Source organism: Brachypodium distachyon, chromosome 2, assembly GCF_000005505.3.
Source record: "Brachypodium distachyon strain Bd21 chromosome 2, Brachypodium_distachyon_v3.0, whole genome shotgun sequence".
In the NCBI taxonomy this organism is placed as follows: domain Eukaryota; kingdom Viridiplantae; phylum Streptophyta; class Magnoliopsida; order Poales; family Poaceae; genus Brachypodium; species Brachypodium distachyon.
This window is the reverse complement of record NC_016132.3, coordinates 3,433,530-3,448,496: the sequence shown is the minus strand read 5'-3', so window position 1 is coordinate 3,448,496 and position 14,967 is coordinate 3,433,530. Positions and strand designations below refer to the sequence as shown.

At 41.3% G+C, this 14,967-nt stretch overlaps 1 protein-coding gene across 2 annotated transcripts; it reads right to left on the bottom strand.

Annotated features, from left to right (window-relative positions):
* Positions 1-197: 197 nt before the first annotated feature.
* On the bottom strand, positions 198-11,960 carry LOC100831127 (transcriptional corepressor LEUNIG). Of its 2 annotated transcripts, XM_014899429.2 has the most exons (20): positions 11,935-11,960; positions 11,742-11,811; positions 11,574-11,646; positions 10,696-10,796; positions 10,230-10,339; positions 8,592-8,951; positions 8,413-8,501; positions 7,043-7,130; positions 6,894-6,969; positions 6,240-6,289; positions 5,820-6,128; positions 4,569-4,748; positions 4,213-4,458; positions 3,966-4,086; positions 3,606-3,715; positions 3,368-3,517; positions 2,763-2,918; positions 2,319-2,435; positions 969-1,175; positions 198-687 (listed from the first exon to the last, which is right to left on the bottom strand). In XM_014899429.2, exons 3-20 carry the CDS (start codon positions 11,603-11,605, stop codon positions 547-549), a joined length of 2,643 nt encoding a protein of 880 aa, XP_014754915.1. In that variant the 5' UTR covers positions 11,606-11,646; positions 11,742-11,811; positions 11,935-11,960; the 3' UTR covers positions 198-546. The 2 variants fall into 2 exon arrangements, with proteins under 2 accessions (XP_014754915.1, XP_014754916.1); XM_014899430.2 differs by lacking the exon at positions 11,935-11,960 and having other exon boundaries at positions 10,696-10,793; positions 11,742-11,918.
* Between the last annotated feature and the right edge of the window lie 3,007 nt (positions 11,961-14,967).

Sequence of the window (14,967 nt, the reverse complement as noted above, 5' to 3'; positions counted from 1 at the left end):
ACCCACGAAGCCAAATATTCCTTCCGTGCCGGTGCAAGCTTTGGGCACCAAATATTGTTCTCATTTTCCTAGCCAGTAAGTAACCATATTCTAAGCACAACTGTGCAATCTGGCATCCAAGACAGCCAGCCACGGTCCTAATTTGGCACAAATCTCAATAAAACAGCAGGTTTGGTGAAATGCAAAGGTCCACATAATTTCACATGATAAAACGACTAGCGATTCATCATCCAGACCAAAGATGCAGCCGTATGACCATAACCATTTCAGGGTTCATGGATGCAAGGTGTGAACCTGACAAATATAACCTCCTTTTCTATACAAAAGCTGGGTAGACTACCACTAGTAATCCACCCTCCCAGAGTACCAGGGCTAACAAAAGATTTTACTGCGATAAACCTTATATATCCAGTTAAGCAGTAGGCTGCATAAGACGGGGACTACTATGTAGATTGTTCAGCACCAGAGCGGTTGGCAGACATTCAGCTGCGACTAAAAGAGCAGATCCACAGGTACGGATCAGAGCACGGCGAGCTTGGGAACGGTTCATCTCCACAGCTTGACGTGCTTGTCATGGCTTACGGAAGCAACCACACCGGAGCTCGACGAGGCCAAGGCAGAGATGAGGCCGTCATGTGCAGCAACAGTCATACTTCTGTTCTCCGACATGTCCCACAGCTCAAGAGACTGCAGTATTTGACACAGAACACTTGTAAGTGTGCAGATGTCACAAGCGTCAATTTTTTTCAGGAGTAAAAACGAACGATCCTGTTTATCCTTAACCATTAATATCATAGGTATTTCATGACAGCAAGATTTAAAGATGGTTTTCCTTTCACAAAGTAACACTTGTATATTTACAGATGATGACGCGCACTAAAAGATGGAAATTTCGAACAGGCAGGTAATATTTATTTTTGGATGTATCAAGATTGCAAAAAACACTGTTACATGGCGAAAACCCTTACCTGGTAACAACCAATGATGAGCAAAGATGGATATAAAGGGTGGAAAGCACACGAATGGAACTTGCTCCCGCTGCTATTGAGTTCATGCACACAGTTCTCCTCATTCCCAGAATTCAAAGACCACACCTTTACCGTGTCTTCACTGGCAGAAACAACATATTCACCAGAGGGATCCCAACACAGTGAACCCACATGCTCTGTGTGACCCTGCAAAATTACAAAGAAAAGAGTAATGGATGAAGTGATCTCTTTTCATAACCTACAAAATTTAGAGTGACTACTAGAGAAGTAAATTATGACTGCAACAGCCCCATGACGACTTAAAAATAACACTAAGGTAACAGCAATTTGTCATGAACAGAAATGAATATCACAATTATAAACAGTTAAACAAATTGGTCAGTGTTATAGCTGGTAGCATCCTCAAGTAGGTTTTATGACGTCTGGCTTTTTGTGTGTGCTCTTTGCCGTGGCTCATACTATGTTTGGTCAGAAGGGAATGTGCCGCCCCCGGTTGCTGGGACCCTGCTGCAACGAAGATCACCGGGCAGCGAGATATGGAGACGTGAACTTACAACAAAGACATGACCCTATTCTGTTTTCTTTTTTTCAGTTCATGGGCACAACGCTCGGTCAAAACAGCTGGCAAGGCGGACAGAATCAAGATAAGAGCGGCGGCTGGCAGGACCGGCAGAGGATGGGCAGGCAGCGGCCATAGGGAGGTGAGCTCTCACGGGAGCAGCCCGGTGCCAATCGGGCAAGGCTGGGATGACTGAACATGTACTGTAGAGAATGAACGATCCAATCGATCAGAAAACCATGAAATCGGTCTGCAGGGAGCACGAGTTGGGCGTGTGCTGGGTGGGAAAAATCCCTACGATTCTGGTACCATGTGAGGTATGCAACTTGATCTATTGCCAAGGCTATAGGCCAAATATATAAAAGTACAGAAAGATAAACTAGGAGTCCTAAATACAAAAGGCATACTAACTACTCCCTCCGTCCCATATTAAGTGACTCAAATTTGCCCAAATATGGATGTATCTATGCCTAAAAAGCGTCTAGATACATGTAATAGAAAGTCACTTAATATGAGACGGAGGGAGTAGTTTCAGTACAATAAAACTAATATCTATCTAACAGAGTTTAGGTTTTCTGCCAGTTCCATCTCCAAAAACTCGGCACTTGTGAGATTTTCAGTTCTGATTCCCTTATAAACTGGATAGACTCTTCTACTTAATGGAGCCAGAGCTCCAGGTGGTTGCCAGAATATTACTTGACCACTATGTCCTGAGACACTCTGTGAATCAAACAAAAAAAATGTAGAGGCTAGAGCCATGCCATACAAACCTCAAATCTCCTCACGCAAGTTTGTGTTTCCACATCCAGTATAGACACAACATTTTCTGAAGCTGCTGCAAGAAATGCACCATGGCGTGGCTGAAATCTCAGCTGGCTCGAGCCTCCCTACAAAGGCAATGGTAATAAATAAATCAAGAAATTGTTGATCTGCAGGTAATCTTATTCAAGACCATCTGCTGATTGTGCCGGTAAACGCACTATTTCTGTAATAAGTTAATAACCCACCAATTGCAGGGTGTATAGCAGTCCTTGGCTGCTTGGCACGAATTAAATAAGTAGGTATAGTTTGAAGTATTTGGTGGCTTCAGCAGATAGCACCTCAACATGCACATTTTTTATATTTTTTGATAAAATGAATATTTTGTGCAGCATTCATAATGAAGTAGAGCCAATTACAAAATCATGGAAGTTCAGAAGGCCAGGTTGAGTAACCTTGAAAATTTGAACAATGCTTCCGTTGTTGATGCTCCAGAATCGTATCTCACTATCCCCATCACAAGAACAAATGAGGTCATCCTTGTTTGGGTGAAAATCCACTGACATAACAGATCCTGAGTGTCCAGTGAACGTACGAATTGAATAACCTTGCTGAAAAAGAATCATTACAGTTCAAAATTTAACAATGATAATATCTAAAACATATAATATAGTAAAACATTGACATATTTATCGGATCTGTAATCACAAGCATATTAATAAAGAACAAATAGCATCCACTTTCTACTGGAAGAATTCATGCCGTGTGAAGGAATCTAAGAACCGATGTTGTGGATGGCGGACCTTTCATAACACATCGTCTTACCGTGGACACTGCTTACTGAGTTTTTTTGTGAGTTCACAACCTAATTAACAATACTATGCAGTTTCAGCACAAAGAAAACCGAGGAGGCATTAACAAGGATTGAATAAAATAAGTTACTGGACAGATTCGTGCAATATGAAGCATCCAAGGCATGTTAAATGACAGACGTACATATCGCGGAAGGAAACAGATGGTAATAATAACTAGGGACTGTTGACAAATCACACAGGCTTACATTGTCGACATCCCAGACCCTGACAGTTTTGTCAAATGATGATGTAGCAACACGTGGAACGCTTGGGCTGAACCGCACATCAGTTATCAGATGAGAATGCTCCTCCAATATTGAATTCTGTTTTAAGGTTTCAGCATGCCACAGGACCGCCTGCATTCCAACATAGTGGTTATATATTTCAGTATCAACACCAATTTCGGATGAAGGACTTTACAACTCATACAATATCCATATTTACCTTCTTATCATGACCCCCAGTAGCAAGTAGCTTTCCATCTGATGAGAAGTGGCAGCATACGACCTTGTTTGTGCTTGCTCGAGCTGAAGAGATCTCTCGGAAGGTGAATCCTACATAAAACACATACAAATATTGAATACAAAACAAACTAGTGATACGATTTTCCAGTAGCTAGTTTAAATATAACACATTGAATGAACATATTTTACTTCTGCACATGTTAGGAAATTCCTTTTTGTGAAGGACCTGAAGTCAATATGGCACTTAGTTTTCCCGTTAACTTCAACCTAGTTGAGTTTACCCAATTGGGACCTGTTTATAAGTCTTAGGGTACTAAACAGCTGGACTAGAGTGTCACACCTTTAGTAGAAGTCATACAACGACTGCGTGCATCTCTTAGACCAGCAGCGGCAGCATGAGGCAAGAACGAGCCCACATTATCTCCCAAGCAGTCATCCTCCACGAAACGATCCATGTCAACCTACAGAAATACAAGGCATAAAAAATCAACCACTACAACAGCCATATTCCCAGCTAGCTCATGCATGTAACAAGGTAATAATAGGTATTTGTCCAAATATTTTTCGAACTAGTAAAAGTAACTTACAATCTGGTTCGCTGGTGATTCCCTTGTCCCTGGGGTATCAGCACCAAACACAACTACCGCCTTTGATATACTAGCATTGTTGTGTATTAATGGCATTGACATGGTGTCTCCTGGAGTATCTGTGGATGGGGTTGAGGGTATAGAGCTGGGGGAGGGGCCAGTAGTATTCATGGTACCAGAGCTGTTAGCTGGACCAGATGATGAGATAGGCTGTTTGCGCTTTCGCCCATTTTGATTCTTGGAAACCTGAATATCAGAGTTTAGGGTTCATGAAATTATTAAAACATTTAACACAAGGACACATGTAACAGGATATTACGATGATAATGTTTAATTTATGCAGAACAGAGTAAAACCTGTTCATTTCCACGGGAGGAATTACACAAGCTTCCACCCATAGTAACACTTCCGGATACCAACTTTCCATGATTGCTTGGGTGGTGGTTTGAGCTTTGTGGTTCCTGACATAGTAATGGGTGTTGAAGGAGCTGTTGCTGACTGCTGTTTTGTTGTTGCTGCTGCAAAGCTGCTACTTTCTACTACAAAGAAGGGACGCACTGAGGGTATATATGACGATATATAAAAGTTCTATCATAAATGGTAGTGATGGGTACATCTGAGCATGTATAAAGTACTCCCTCTGTTTCATATTATATAACATGTTCTAGATTTGTCCTAAGCTAAACTTTTGACCAAGTTTATAGAAAAATGTACTAATAAAAAAAAGTACTACTATGAAGATATATATCATGGTGGATTTAATAAAAAAATAGAGTTGTAGATGTTGGTAGATTACTAGATTTTTCTACAAACTTGGTCAGCTTTTAAAAAATGACTTGGCAAAGCTAAAACATCTTATAATTTTGAAAAGAGGGAGCAATTCTATGATCATGCGATCATGCAATAAAGTTACCTCTGGCAAGTTTCAGAAATCCATTTACGGGTTGAAGCATACATCTCAGAGTTTGAACATTCCTTTTATATGAGGAAATCAATTTAAAAAAGAGATAGTGGGAGCGTGCTTTTATTTCAGGTCTTATATGTGGATCACAATTTTTTCATTGATCAGAAATAAATCATTATACCAGAGTGGTCGGAAAGAGCTACCTTCCTAAATAGAGGATGCCATTCAGTTTACAGAACAATCTCTTGGAAAGCCTGTAACCATTGCCAACTCAGCTTCACAGCCAAACTGCCATCCACTTGGATGACACGCTGGAGCAAAACCACCTCCGGACTATTTTCTCATGATAAATTTATATGAAATTGATGACCGCTCACTGACCGAAATTCAGGGATTGAAAATTTAAACTTGGCTCTAAGTTCAGGGGGTCATATGCACTTAACTGATGAGAAAATTGATGCTGCTGAATGCCAGCTTATCAACATGGGATAATTTTCTTATGATAAACAACATGGGATATAAGTTTATCATAATTTTCTTATAATAAATTTTAAGACAGCTCTGAGACCAAAATTCAGCACTATAATTTAGCAGTAATCAATTGGGTAACAAAAGAAACAAGACGTGAAGCTATATTCATAAAGTTGCGGTGCAAATAAGAGCACTTAAATGCATATAGTAAAATGTGTAAGTAGAACTTTACCTTCATTAGAATATCTGTCTCCATGAGCTGCACAGGTGAATATATGTTTTGCAATGAAGGCCCAACACTAGGAATAATTTCTGTGAATGCATTTGATTGACCATCCCTTCCAGAAAACATGTTTCGACTGTTCAGAAGCATCCGAAGCTTTCTGCCATCCATCTCTCCAGGCGAAGATGCTATATTTTGTTGTGCTTGAAGTAGAAGTTGTTGCTGTTGTGGAGTGAGAAACTGAAGATGGTGTAACGGTTGGGGAGACTGCATAAAAGATTTCTGTTGGAGAAATCCAGATCGAAGCTGATCCAAACCCTAAAGAATTATGACCAAATTGAATGCATCATAAGACTAAAAAATATTGAGAAGCTTTTGCTGCTAAGGTAAAAATTAGATGCAAGACACTGAATGAGGTGAAGAGCTAACCGTAAGAGGCCAGCCTTTCAAGGTCAAATTGTGCCCCGCAGGATTAGCACCTGCCAGACAGCAAAATATCAAGCAATAATGTTGAGTGTGTGCATGAGGAAACAAGTTTCAAGGGCAACCATTTGGGTTTATAAACAAGACGGGAGATTATTTGACATAACAAGAGATAAAAGACCTAATTGCTGCTCAAACAGAAATAACGATGACCTTCATGTGCATTAAAAAAAATCACAATCTCCCAAGCAGAGAAGAAGGCGAGTGTACCCAGAGTGGACTAACCACCGTACCCAAAGTAAATGACAAATCAAGCAAAATCAATACGTAGGAGCAACATTACAAAAAAAAACTATAGCTGAAATCCTAGAAGTGTTCTGCATAAAGATAGTTGAGTCTTTATGTACAGAAACAGATTGTATGTTTGTATTCTTTGTAAAATTCCAACAACTTTAAGTCCAACCACTTTTCATGTCTCGATCTGTGCCTAATGAAGTCCGGCCCAATTCAAAATAATTATTTGCAACATTGACACTTAGTTAGCAGAAATGTCGAGAAGTTGTTTTAAGACGGAATATACTGCTGCGCTATAGATGTTAAAAATTCATAAAGCATAACAATATCAGAAAATCATATTATATTGGAGTTTGATGCCAACACCTGGTACTCCAAGTAAAGATCCGTCTGCTCCTGCAGCACTAAAATTTAGAGCACCATTTGTGTCTGCCTTGATTTCCTGATACAATTTGACTTATCCAATTATAGATACTGGCTTATAAATGAATACATAATCTTAAAAAAAAATCTACCTGTGTTGATCCCTGAAGCTGCAGGCTCCTGGCCTGAGCTTGCTGGAAACTACCTGGTATGCCACCAGCAGATCCTTGAAATATTTTCCTAATGGTCATAAGAAAAGAAAACGAGTTAAGGCACACACATACTACCAGATAACAGAAGAAAAGATATGAACTAATATGATTTATCACATTAAAATAATAGCCTTGATGGATAAGAACTAGAAGCAGCATGCTAATGGGACAAACATATAGATTTGCCTCTTAATTGGAGGGCACACTGTAAAATACTTAATGGCCATCTACGGATTAAGAAGACAAAACTTGCACTTCCCAACCAATATGGATAGCATAGATTGCAATGATCATCTTCAAGATACTGTAGCATCTACATTTGCTTGAAAGGGGGAAGTGAATCAGCAATAACTCCCATGTGATAAGGAAATAAGAAAGAGTTTCATGTATTTGATAAAATACATCTCATATGCAACTTAGAAGCCTATATGCATTGTGCGTACACCATTCTGGGGTAAACCAGCTATTACTGTGAGTGCGATTTGTGCAAATCATCAGTCAGGCCATTAATTGAACTTGAACATTTTCCCCGAAAGTCAGGAAGCCATCATCAATGTTATCTACCAACCACAAAGGTTTTAATGTAGACTTGGTCAATGGTCATACTTAGAAGACATTAAAAAACTGAAACTTCGAGTGCCCAACATAATTAGTACTCCCTCAGTTCCATAATTCTTGTCTCAAATTTGCCCAAAAATGGATGTATCTATTCCTAAAAAGTGTCTAGATACATGCAATATTTCGACAAGAATTACGGAACGGAGGGAGTACATAACATCAGGTTTTTATAACCAGTTAACTCTAATACTGCTCCATAGAAGTTCTGATAAACAAGTTATCATCAAAGGAAAATGCACACAAAACTACAATAGGAACAAACCTAAAACTAAGGGGCTGCTTGGTTTGAGCCCAAGATTGCCCTACCAAAACTTTTAGCTAGCCAAGGTTTAGCTTGCCGATGAATTGGCCAACTTTGACCGAAAAATTGAACTAGAGTCAGCAAAGTGGCATTGGCATGCCAAAAAGTTGGCAAACATCCGAACATACCCTAATAACTTGAGTAAGTAAAATATAATTTGAGCATTCAGCTTCTAGTTGGTGAGATAAGATGAAACCTAACAGTTTCACCTAAGTGGTAGGTAGATAGCGTTAAGAGTAGATCTCCATAAAGGTATAAAAATTTGCATTGACTCGGGTGTCCTACTGGGATCGTCAACTTGATCTCACAATCCCATGTTGTGAGTGGTCCACACAAGATAACTCCCTACAAGCAAATGCAATACTAACAAACATTAGTGAGTAGTTTGTACCCTGAAGCCTGAGCTGACATTGCGGTGGACTTCAGCATAGATGCCTGGTTTGATTCCAGCAGCTGCTCAATGTTTTCAGTATACCTTTGCTGCAGAAATGGAAATATGAATGTATATAATTTATATCAAGCGGATATGAGGGTTCTTAAGAGAAATTCAAAGTGCCACAGAGGAATTACCTTTATTAATGCCTCATCTAAAGCATCCCTCTGAGAAGAAATCTTCATTCTCTCATCATACATCTTTGCAGACAAAGAACTTGCGGCAGCAGTATTTTGTCGTGTTATTGGATCAGCAGATACTGAACAATTCTGAGAACTTGTAGGCAAATAACTGCTTTCGTTACGCTGCTGTTGCTTCTGCTGGCGGCATGGCTGCTGCTCCTGCTGGGGATGTTGTTGTTGTTGCTGTTGCTGTTGTGCATGTCTCTGTAGCAGGACTTGCTGTGTTTGGATCTGGTGTGGTGACTGCTGGGAATGAGCAAGTTGATGCTGCTGCTGCCGTAATGCCTGCTGCTCTTGAGCTTTAATCTTCTGTGTCTGGGTCACAAATTTGTAGTCATAGCGATGTAAGGTAACAAGACCATGCAAACAAGAGAGGAAAAGATACTTCACAATTATGCAAGACTAGCACAATACTCGTGTGTTGTTCCGGATTAAAAGATTACACTACATATTTGAACAACTCATACTCACTATGATATCAATGCTATGACTACCTAATTTTCTCGCTTTTGTTCTTGTTTTGTCTTTCCACTAGTTTGTAACTCAAACCTTGAAATTAATGCAATCATAAGGTCAAGCCTCCAGCTTCTTGGTCCAAACAAAAATCATAATGGTTTGAAGGTGACGGACAATCGCCACCAATGGAGATCTCTATAGGAGTAAAGATTAATGTTACTCCCTCCGATCCATAATAAGTGTCTCAGATTTTGTACTAACTTATTATGGATCGGAGGGAGTATATGTTATTATCACGTTATATGCCTAGGCACCTGGCAGTGGCAAGTAGTTCCTGAACACGGACTATGTGGTACCGACTAGTTCATAGATACAGGAAAAACATAAATCAGTACTTACTACTCAAACAATGGATTCTTGTGAGTTGTGACCTGTAAATTATATATACACTGGATAAATATAAAAATAGCTGGCCTGGAACAAATAACTCGTTAGACAACAGAACTACCTATTATTATCCTAGCTCAAAATGCAAATTGGTAGTCGTGTTCATTTTGGAGCATTAGCTCAAATTTTTACTTGAAATCTAAACGCTAAAAAGTAGCGGGAAACAAATGCATTACAGACTAACCGTCAGAAGCTAGTTGATAAATACGGGAAAACAATTCAGATGTTGGCTGACCATAAGATATCTTGCCAATAGTCACAGGTCTTTTATTTGGTGACATGGGCCAGAGGAACAACAAGGGGTCAACCATGAAGGTTTTACTGTTGTACGTGGATTAGGTTTTTTATTTTATTTTGCATTTGCTGTTCTTGTGAAATTTTCAGTCTTCTGCATGCATGGTCTTCTGTACAAAAACATATACATGGTGGCTAAGACATACACACTGAAACATCTAAGACGTTACTGTAGAATTCTACTCCCTCCGTCCCATCTTAAGTGACTTTCTATTACATGTATCTAGACGCTGTTTAGGCATAGATACATTCACATTTGGGCAAATTGGATTCACTTAATATGGGACGAAGGGAGTATCATTTAACCAGAGCAGCAAGTGAGCAAAAGGAAGTAAGCAATAATAAGAACAAGTAATGACAGTATGCATGTGTTATAGCTGTGTAGCCTGTAAGAACCTCGATGTACGAAGCAGCATCTTCAGAGTGCTTGCCATTCGTCCTTGCAATGAAGATCTCCCAGAAGACCGACCACCACTCAAATAGGAAACCCCCCGGTGCATCGATTGCTTATTGCAGAATTACATTGACACAAATTAGTGCAGCAAAATTAAGTTTCGTTTCTAAAATGCAGAAAGGTCAGAGTGCCATAGATATATATGTATATCAGCCAAAAACAATACTACGAATATCTTTTAGCAACTTGCTCGCATATGGTCTATCTAGTGATGCATCTCCGTTGTGCAAGTACTGAATAATAAAGAGTTTTCATCTCGAGACGATAAAAGTATCACTGTGCACCTGACTACGTGTCATATTGACGATATAGAAATAATGGTACGAGGAATCAAGTATTTGGATGTAAATCATGTAATGCAGAAAGATTGAAGCTTGGAAACAAAACTTGAGCACTCTCTGAGCTCACCAACAGGATCTGTAGACACATTGCCTTCGGCTAGGAATGCCTTTGCAGTGTTCTGCAAGTTCCTCTTCACCAGGTAATCATAGATGTACGCATCCAAGCTGCTTCACCCGCGATACACATAGCAAACATTAGTTCCATGATACAGGTCATCAAGGTAGGATGAAGGCACGAAAGAACTTAAACGCATCCTCCTATGAAAAAATTATTCCATAAAGAAAACCCACAAGGAAGCTTTTCAGTGCAGGCACTGACAAACAACAGGACAGGAGAGCATTGGATTACTATAGTACAGAAGCATTAAATTCTCAGAAAATGGAGCGAGTTCGCAGCGGCATTGCAAGGAACGAAGGTAACATACACAAGAAACAAAACTACACCGGGGAAAGAAAAGGGCGAAAAGAAACATAGAAAGAAGGTAAAAGGTGACGACTTTTGCAAGAGAAGAAATAAATGTGCAGAACAGGGAATCAGAAAAATCAAGAAACTCAACAGACATAAAAAGCACTTGTTTTTTAAGGAATAATCTAAAAGCATCTGTTCTGAAACCGATAATCTAATCTCAAATGCTAAAAGGGTAGAGGAGGGGCAGCGCCATCACCAAAAAAAAAATCACAAAAAAAGAACGATGTAATCTACAATGCTAAAACGGCGAAGGAAACAACCTGCGAACGAAAATCATCAAGCGGACAGGATATAGGAACGAGGAAATTTCAAGAAACACGTAGAACGCCGCATTTCTCAAGCATATCAAAACGAAAAGGAGGAATGCCTGAAGAAGTGAAAAGAAGAAATTAAGCAGCGATATGTTTCCCCGGCAAAAGCAATCTGCCCACGGAGATACACTGGAAGACGGGAGCAAGCAGAGAGATGAAACTCACCTCTTGTCTGCTTCCCATGTATCCTGCGCCATGGATGGCCGCTTCTTCCTCCTCCGCCTCCTCGCAGCCCACACTGCACGACACGGCAAACACCTCAAGAACCGCAAACATAAAAGAGCGCACAGAGTACAAGGGCAGCGAAGAAAAAAGAAGGATTTGACCGCTCACATTCTGCTCCAAATCCAATCAGGAGTCCACTTTGCGGGCCGAAACGCAAGTTGATTCTTTAAAAAGAACTCTATACGAGAGGAGAGAAAGTAGGTGCCTGATGATTTAATAAGGGGAAGAGGGGAGGGGGGTGGAATAGAAGAACGGAATAAAAACAGATGAACAGGGAAGAGAGAAGGAGGAATGGGAGTACCGGAGTCTTGGCAGTCCAAAAAACCCAGCAGCTATTCGCATTTCCACTTCCACCCCTGGTTGCCATAAAGGGCTTTCACAATTATTTTCACAGTCGTTTTCATTTCAAAAGGGTTTCGAGCTATTTTCGAAGGTGGTGTGTAGGTGTGTGATATTTCGAGATTTTTCTTCCGTTGGTTATTTGACAAGAACAAATAAATTGGCCAGGACCTTTTTGGGTTTTCCTTCTGTCTTCCCTAGCTGTCTTCGTACCAAGAGTCAACAAGAAACGCTACCCTCGGGATTTAAATAGTTGCCCGTAATTGTCCAACCTATGATGATCTGTTTTCCTCCCTTTCTCCTTATCTTTTGCGCCGCAGATTTGTCGCATCTCCAATTGCGCATTATCTTACTTCCTAGCTACCTTTGTTCTAAGAGTCAACAACAAACGCTACCTTCGGGATTTAAATAGTCGCTTGTAATTGTCCAATCAATGATGACCTGTTTTCCTCTCTTTCTCCTTATCTCTTGCGCCGCAGATTTGTCGTGTATCAATCACGCATTACTATCTCTCAGGTTAGACTACGCTAGCGTTACCTATCTGGTCGTCGTAAGCCTCCAAGGGTGACGTTTGTTGTATTGTCGTTGATAGTAGGTCGACATCACATTTCTTCATCGTCTCATTTATTCCTTCTCTCATCATACGAGCTCGTTGACCGGACCGGACATTGACCAAATGTAACACGCCACTATTTGAATTTGAATGGTAGCTTCTTCGTTAACTAGCACCTCCTACTAATAAAAATTCGAGTTAATCTTTCCATCCAGTCAAATCAAATGGCTCAAGGTATAAGTTGAATCAGTGAAAGCTATAGCCGCTCATTGACTCATGACTCGTGTGCTTCAAAATCAAAATTATGTGTAGAGCCTCCTCTCTTTCGTTTTGCAGGCATTCTAAATTCACCCAAAAAAATGATTTGTTAGAAGTATATGTAGCAAATAAGTAGTGGTTATTTGTGCAAATAACCACATCTACATGGATACAATGAAAGAAAAGAAGATGTCATGTGGTCCATCAAGAAAGAAAGAAAATAAAAAAAACATATGAAAATGAAGAAAAAAATTAGCATCAATCACCATTGATGATGCCCTTACGATTCAAATACTAGAGAGTTTTCGTACATTTGTCCACATCTATGAGAGCATGCTTCCTTTTTTCCTCCTCGTCTTCGCGCCGCAGATTTGTCACGTCTCGGTTAAGCTTTATCTTTGTGTAGAATTCAATCGTACAAAATGAAATAACTCACAGTAAAATTCCTAAAAATAATAATTCAAACATCCAAATCTTCCGTGGAAATTGTTTGAACCAAAGAACCTGCAGTACTCGGATCCTCGCGTGGTGGTGTGTACACGAGGGCATAGCAAAGGCAAGCCCTTCGCGTGCAGAAACAAACAAACTCCGGGTCATTTCGTGAAAAGCCGAGCACTGCAAGTCACTTCCCCGGCATTTACATTCCTTTGGACGTTATATCGAGGACGAAATGAAACTATGAAAGCGACGATTACGACTGTGGAACCTGTGATGAGAGCAAAGCAACCGCGGCGGCGACCAAATGGCGACGGGATCGTCGGAGCCAAAGGAAGCGATTCCGGTCACAGACGAGTAAAGGTCAGCAGTTCGCATGGCTTTCATGAGCCAGCCACAACCAAAGAGAGCTCACAGCTTGCCTCCTGTCAACATCTCCTGAAGTCAACTGGATTAACAAGGTTAAAACAAACGTTCCACGGAGTACGGTTCTGCAGAGTTTGGACCAGAGCTTGTAAACAGTCGTGCGCGTTTTTGTGTTGTGTTGTGTTGTGTTGTGACTTGTGAGCTGTAGTCTGTTTTGCGTGATCAGGACAAAGCTAAGTCATCCCAGGGGCATCCCCGTCATTTCAACCCCGCCGCGCGGAAGACAAAACCGCACGCCAGGTGCGCTAGCTTGTCCTCCAGTAAAACTAATTACTAAAGCGTGGGGTAGACTAGTAGGGCAGGGGCGCTTCAATGCTGGCTGTACTACTGCTAGTCTAGTCTGGAGTGCACACTGCCCCCTGCCTGCTCTGCGCTGCGCTGCACTGTACACGCCCCTGCCGCAGTTGCTTTCCTTCTCGCTTTTCTCCACGCCAAGTCCTCTCTCCCTCCCTGCGCGTTTCTTCCCTTCTTGTGTAATTCCTCCTTCGCGGCTTCGCCTTCTTCGGGTTTTGTGTGAGGGCAAGCGGAGATTAATTCGAGAGCTGCAGTGCAGAGCTGGTTCTGGTTTTTACTTACTCTGTTTTTTTCGGAGGAGAAGCGAAGAGAGTAAAGGAGAAGAAACGAAACGGGATAGCGATCGAGTTCAGGGTTTCGTGATTTTTTCTCATTTCCGGTGTGTTTTGTTTCGGGGTGACTGTGGGGGCATTGTGGACTCTAGCTGCGTAGGTACTGGTACTCCTAGGTTGCCAGACGCATGAAGAAGAGAGTCTTTGGAGGGTGCTCGTGGTGTCAGGTGGGCAGAGAGGCCGACGTGGCGAGTCTTGGGTTCAACGGCCCGGGTCGTCTTCGCTGCTGCCTGCGACTGGCCAGCGAGCGAGAGGCTGACGCGACCCGACCTGAGACAGAGCGCGTTTGGACTTTTGGAGCACCACCCCCTATCATCGCTCCTGACTAGCCTAGCGTACTCCGACTTAAACAGAGGAAATTGCACGAACCATCCATCATTGGGGTTGTTGCCCAAAACAGCTGTCGTTTCCGTTTCATAATTTTTGTCTCAAACTTGTCTAAAAATGAATGTATCTATTTCTAAAAAATGTTTAGATGTATGTAATATTTTGACAAGAATTATAGAACGGAGAGAGTATTATATAATCCGTTGCACATAAGTCATAACCCAAGTTTCAGCATGTTAACGACGGTCCTAACCGTGGGACCCACCCGTCAGTGCCAACATGGCAGCCCAGGCTTGGCTGTATGGACCGGGTCGATGCCGATCACCTTGCCTAGAGCGGCGGCTCACGCCGGGCAGAGCGCGTGGCGGTG

Bases quoted from the DNA above. Each gene is read 5' to 3' on its own strand.
- LOC100831127 (XM_014899429.2), bottom strand. From the start codon at position 11,605: ATGGCGCAGGATACATGGGAAGCAGACAAGAG. The intron at 10,797-11,573 runs GTGAGTTTCATC...TCGCGGGTGAAG, and splicing joins ACATGGGAAGCAGACAAGAG to CAGCTTGGATGCGTACATCT. The intron at 1,176-2,318 runs GTTTGTATGGCA...GTAATTTTGCAG, and splicing joins CTTGCGTGAGGAGATTTGAG to GGTCACACAGAGCATGTGGG.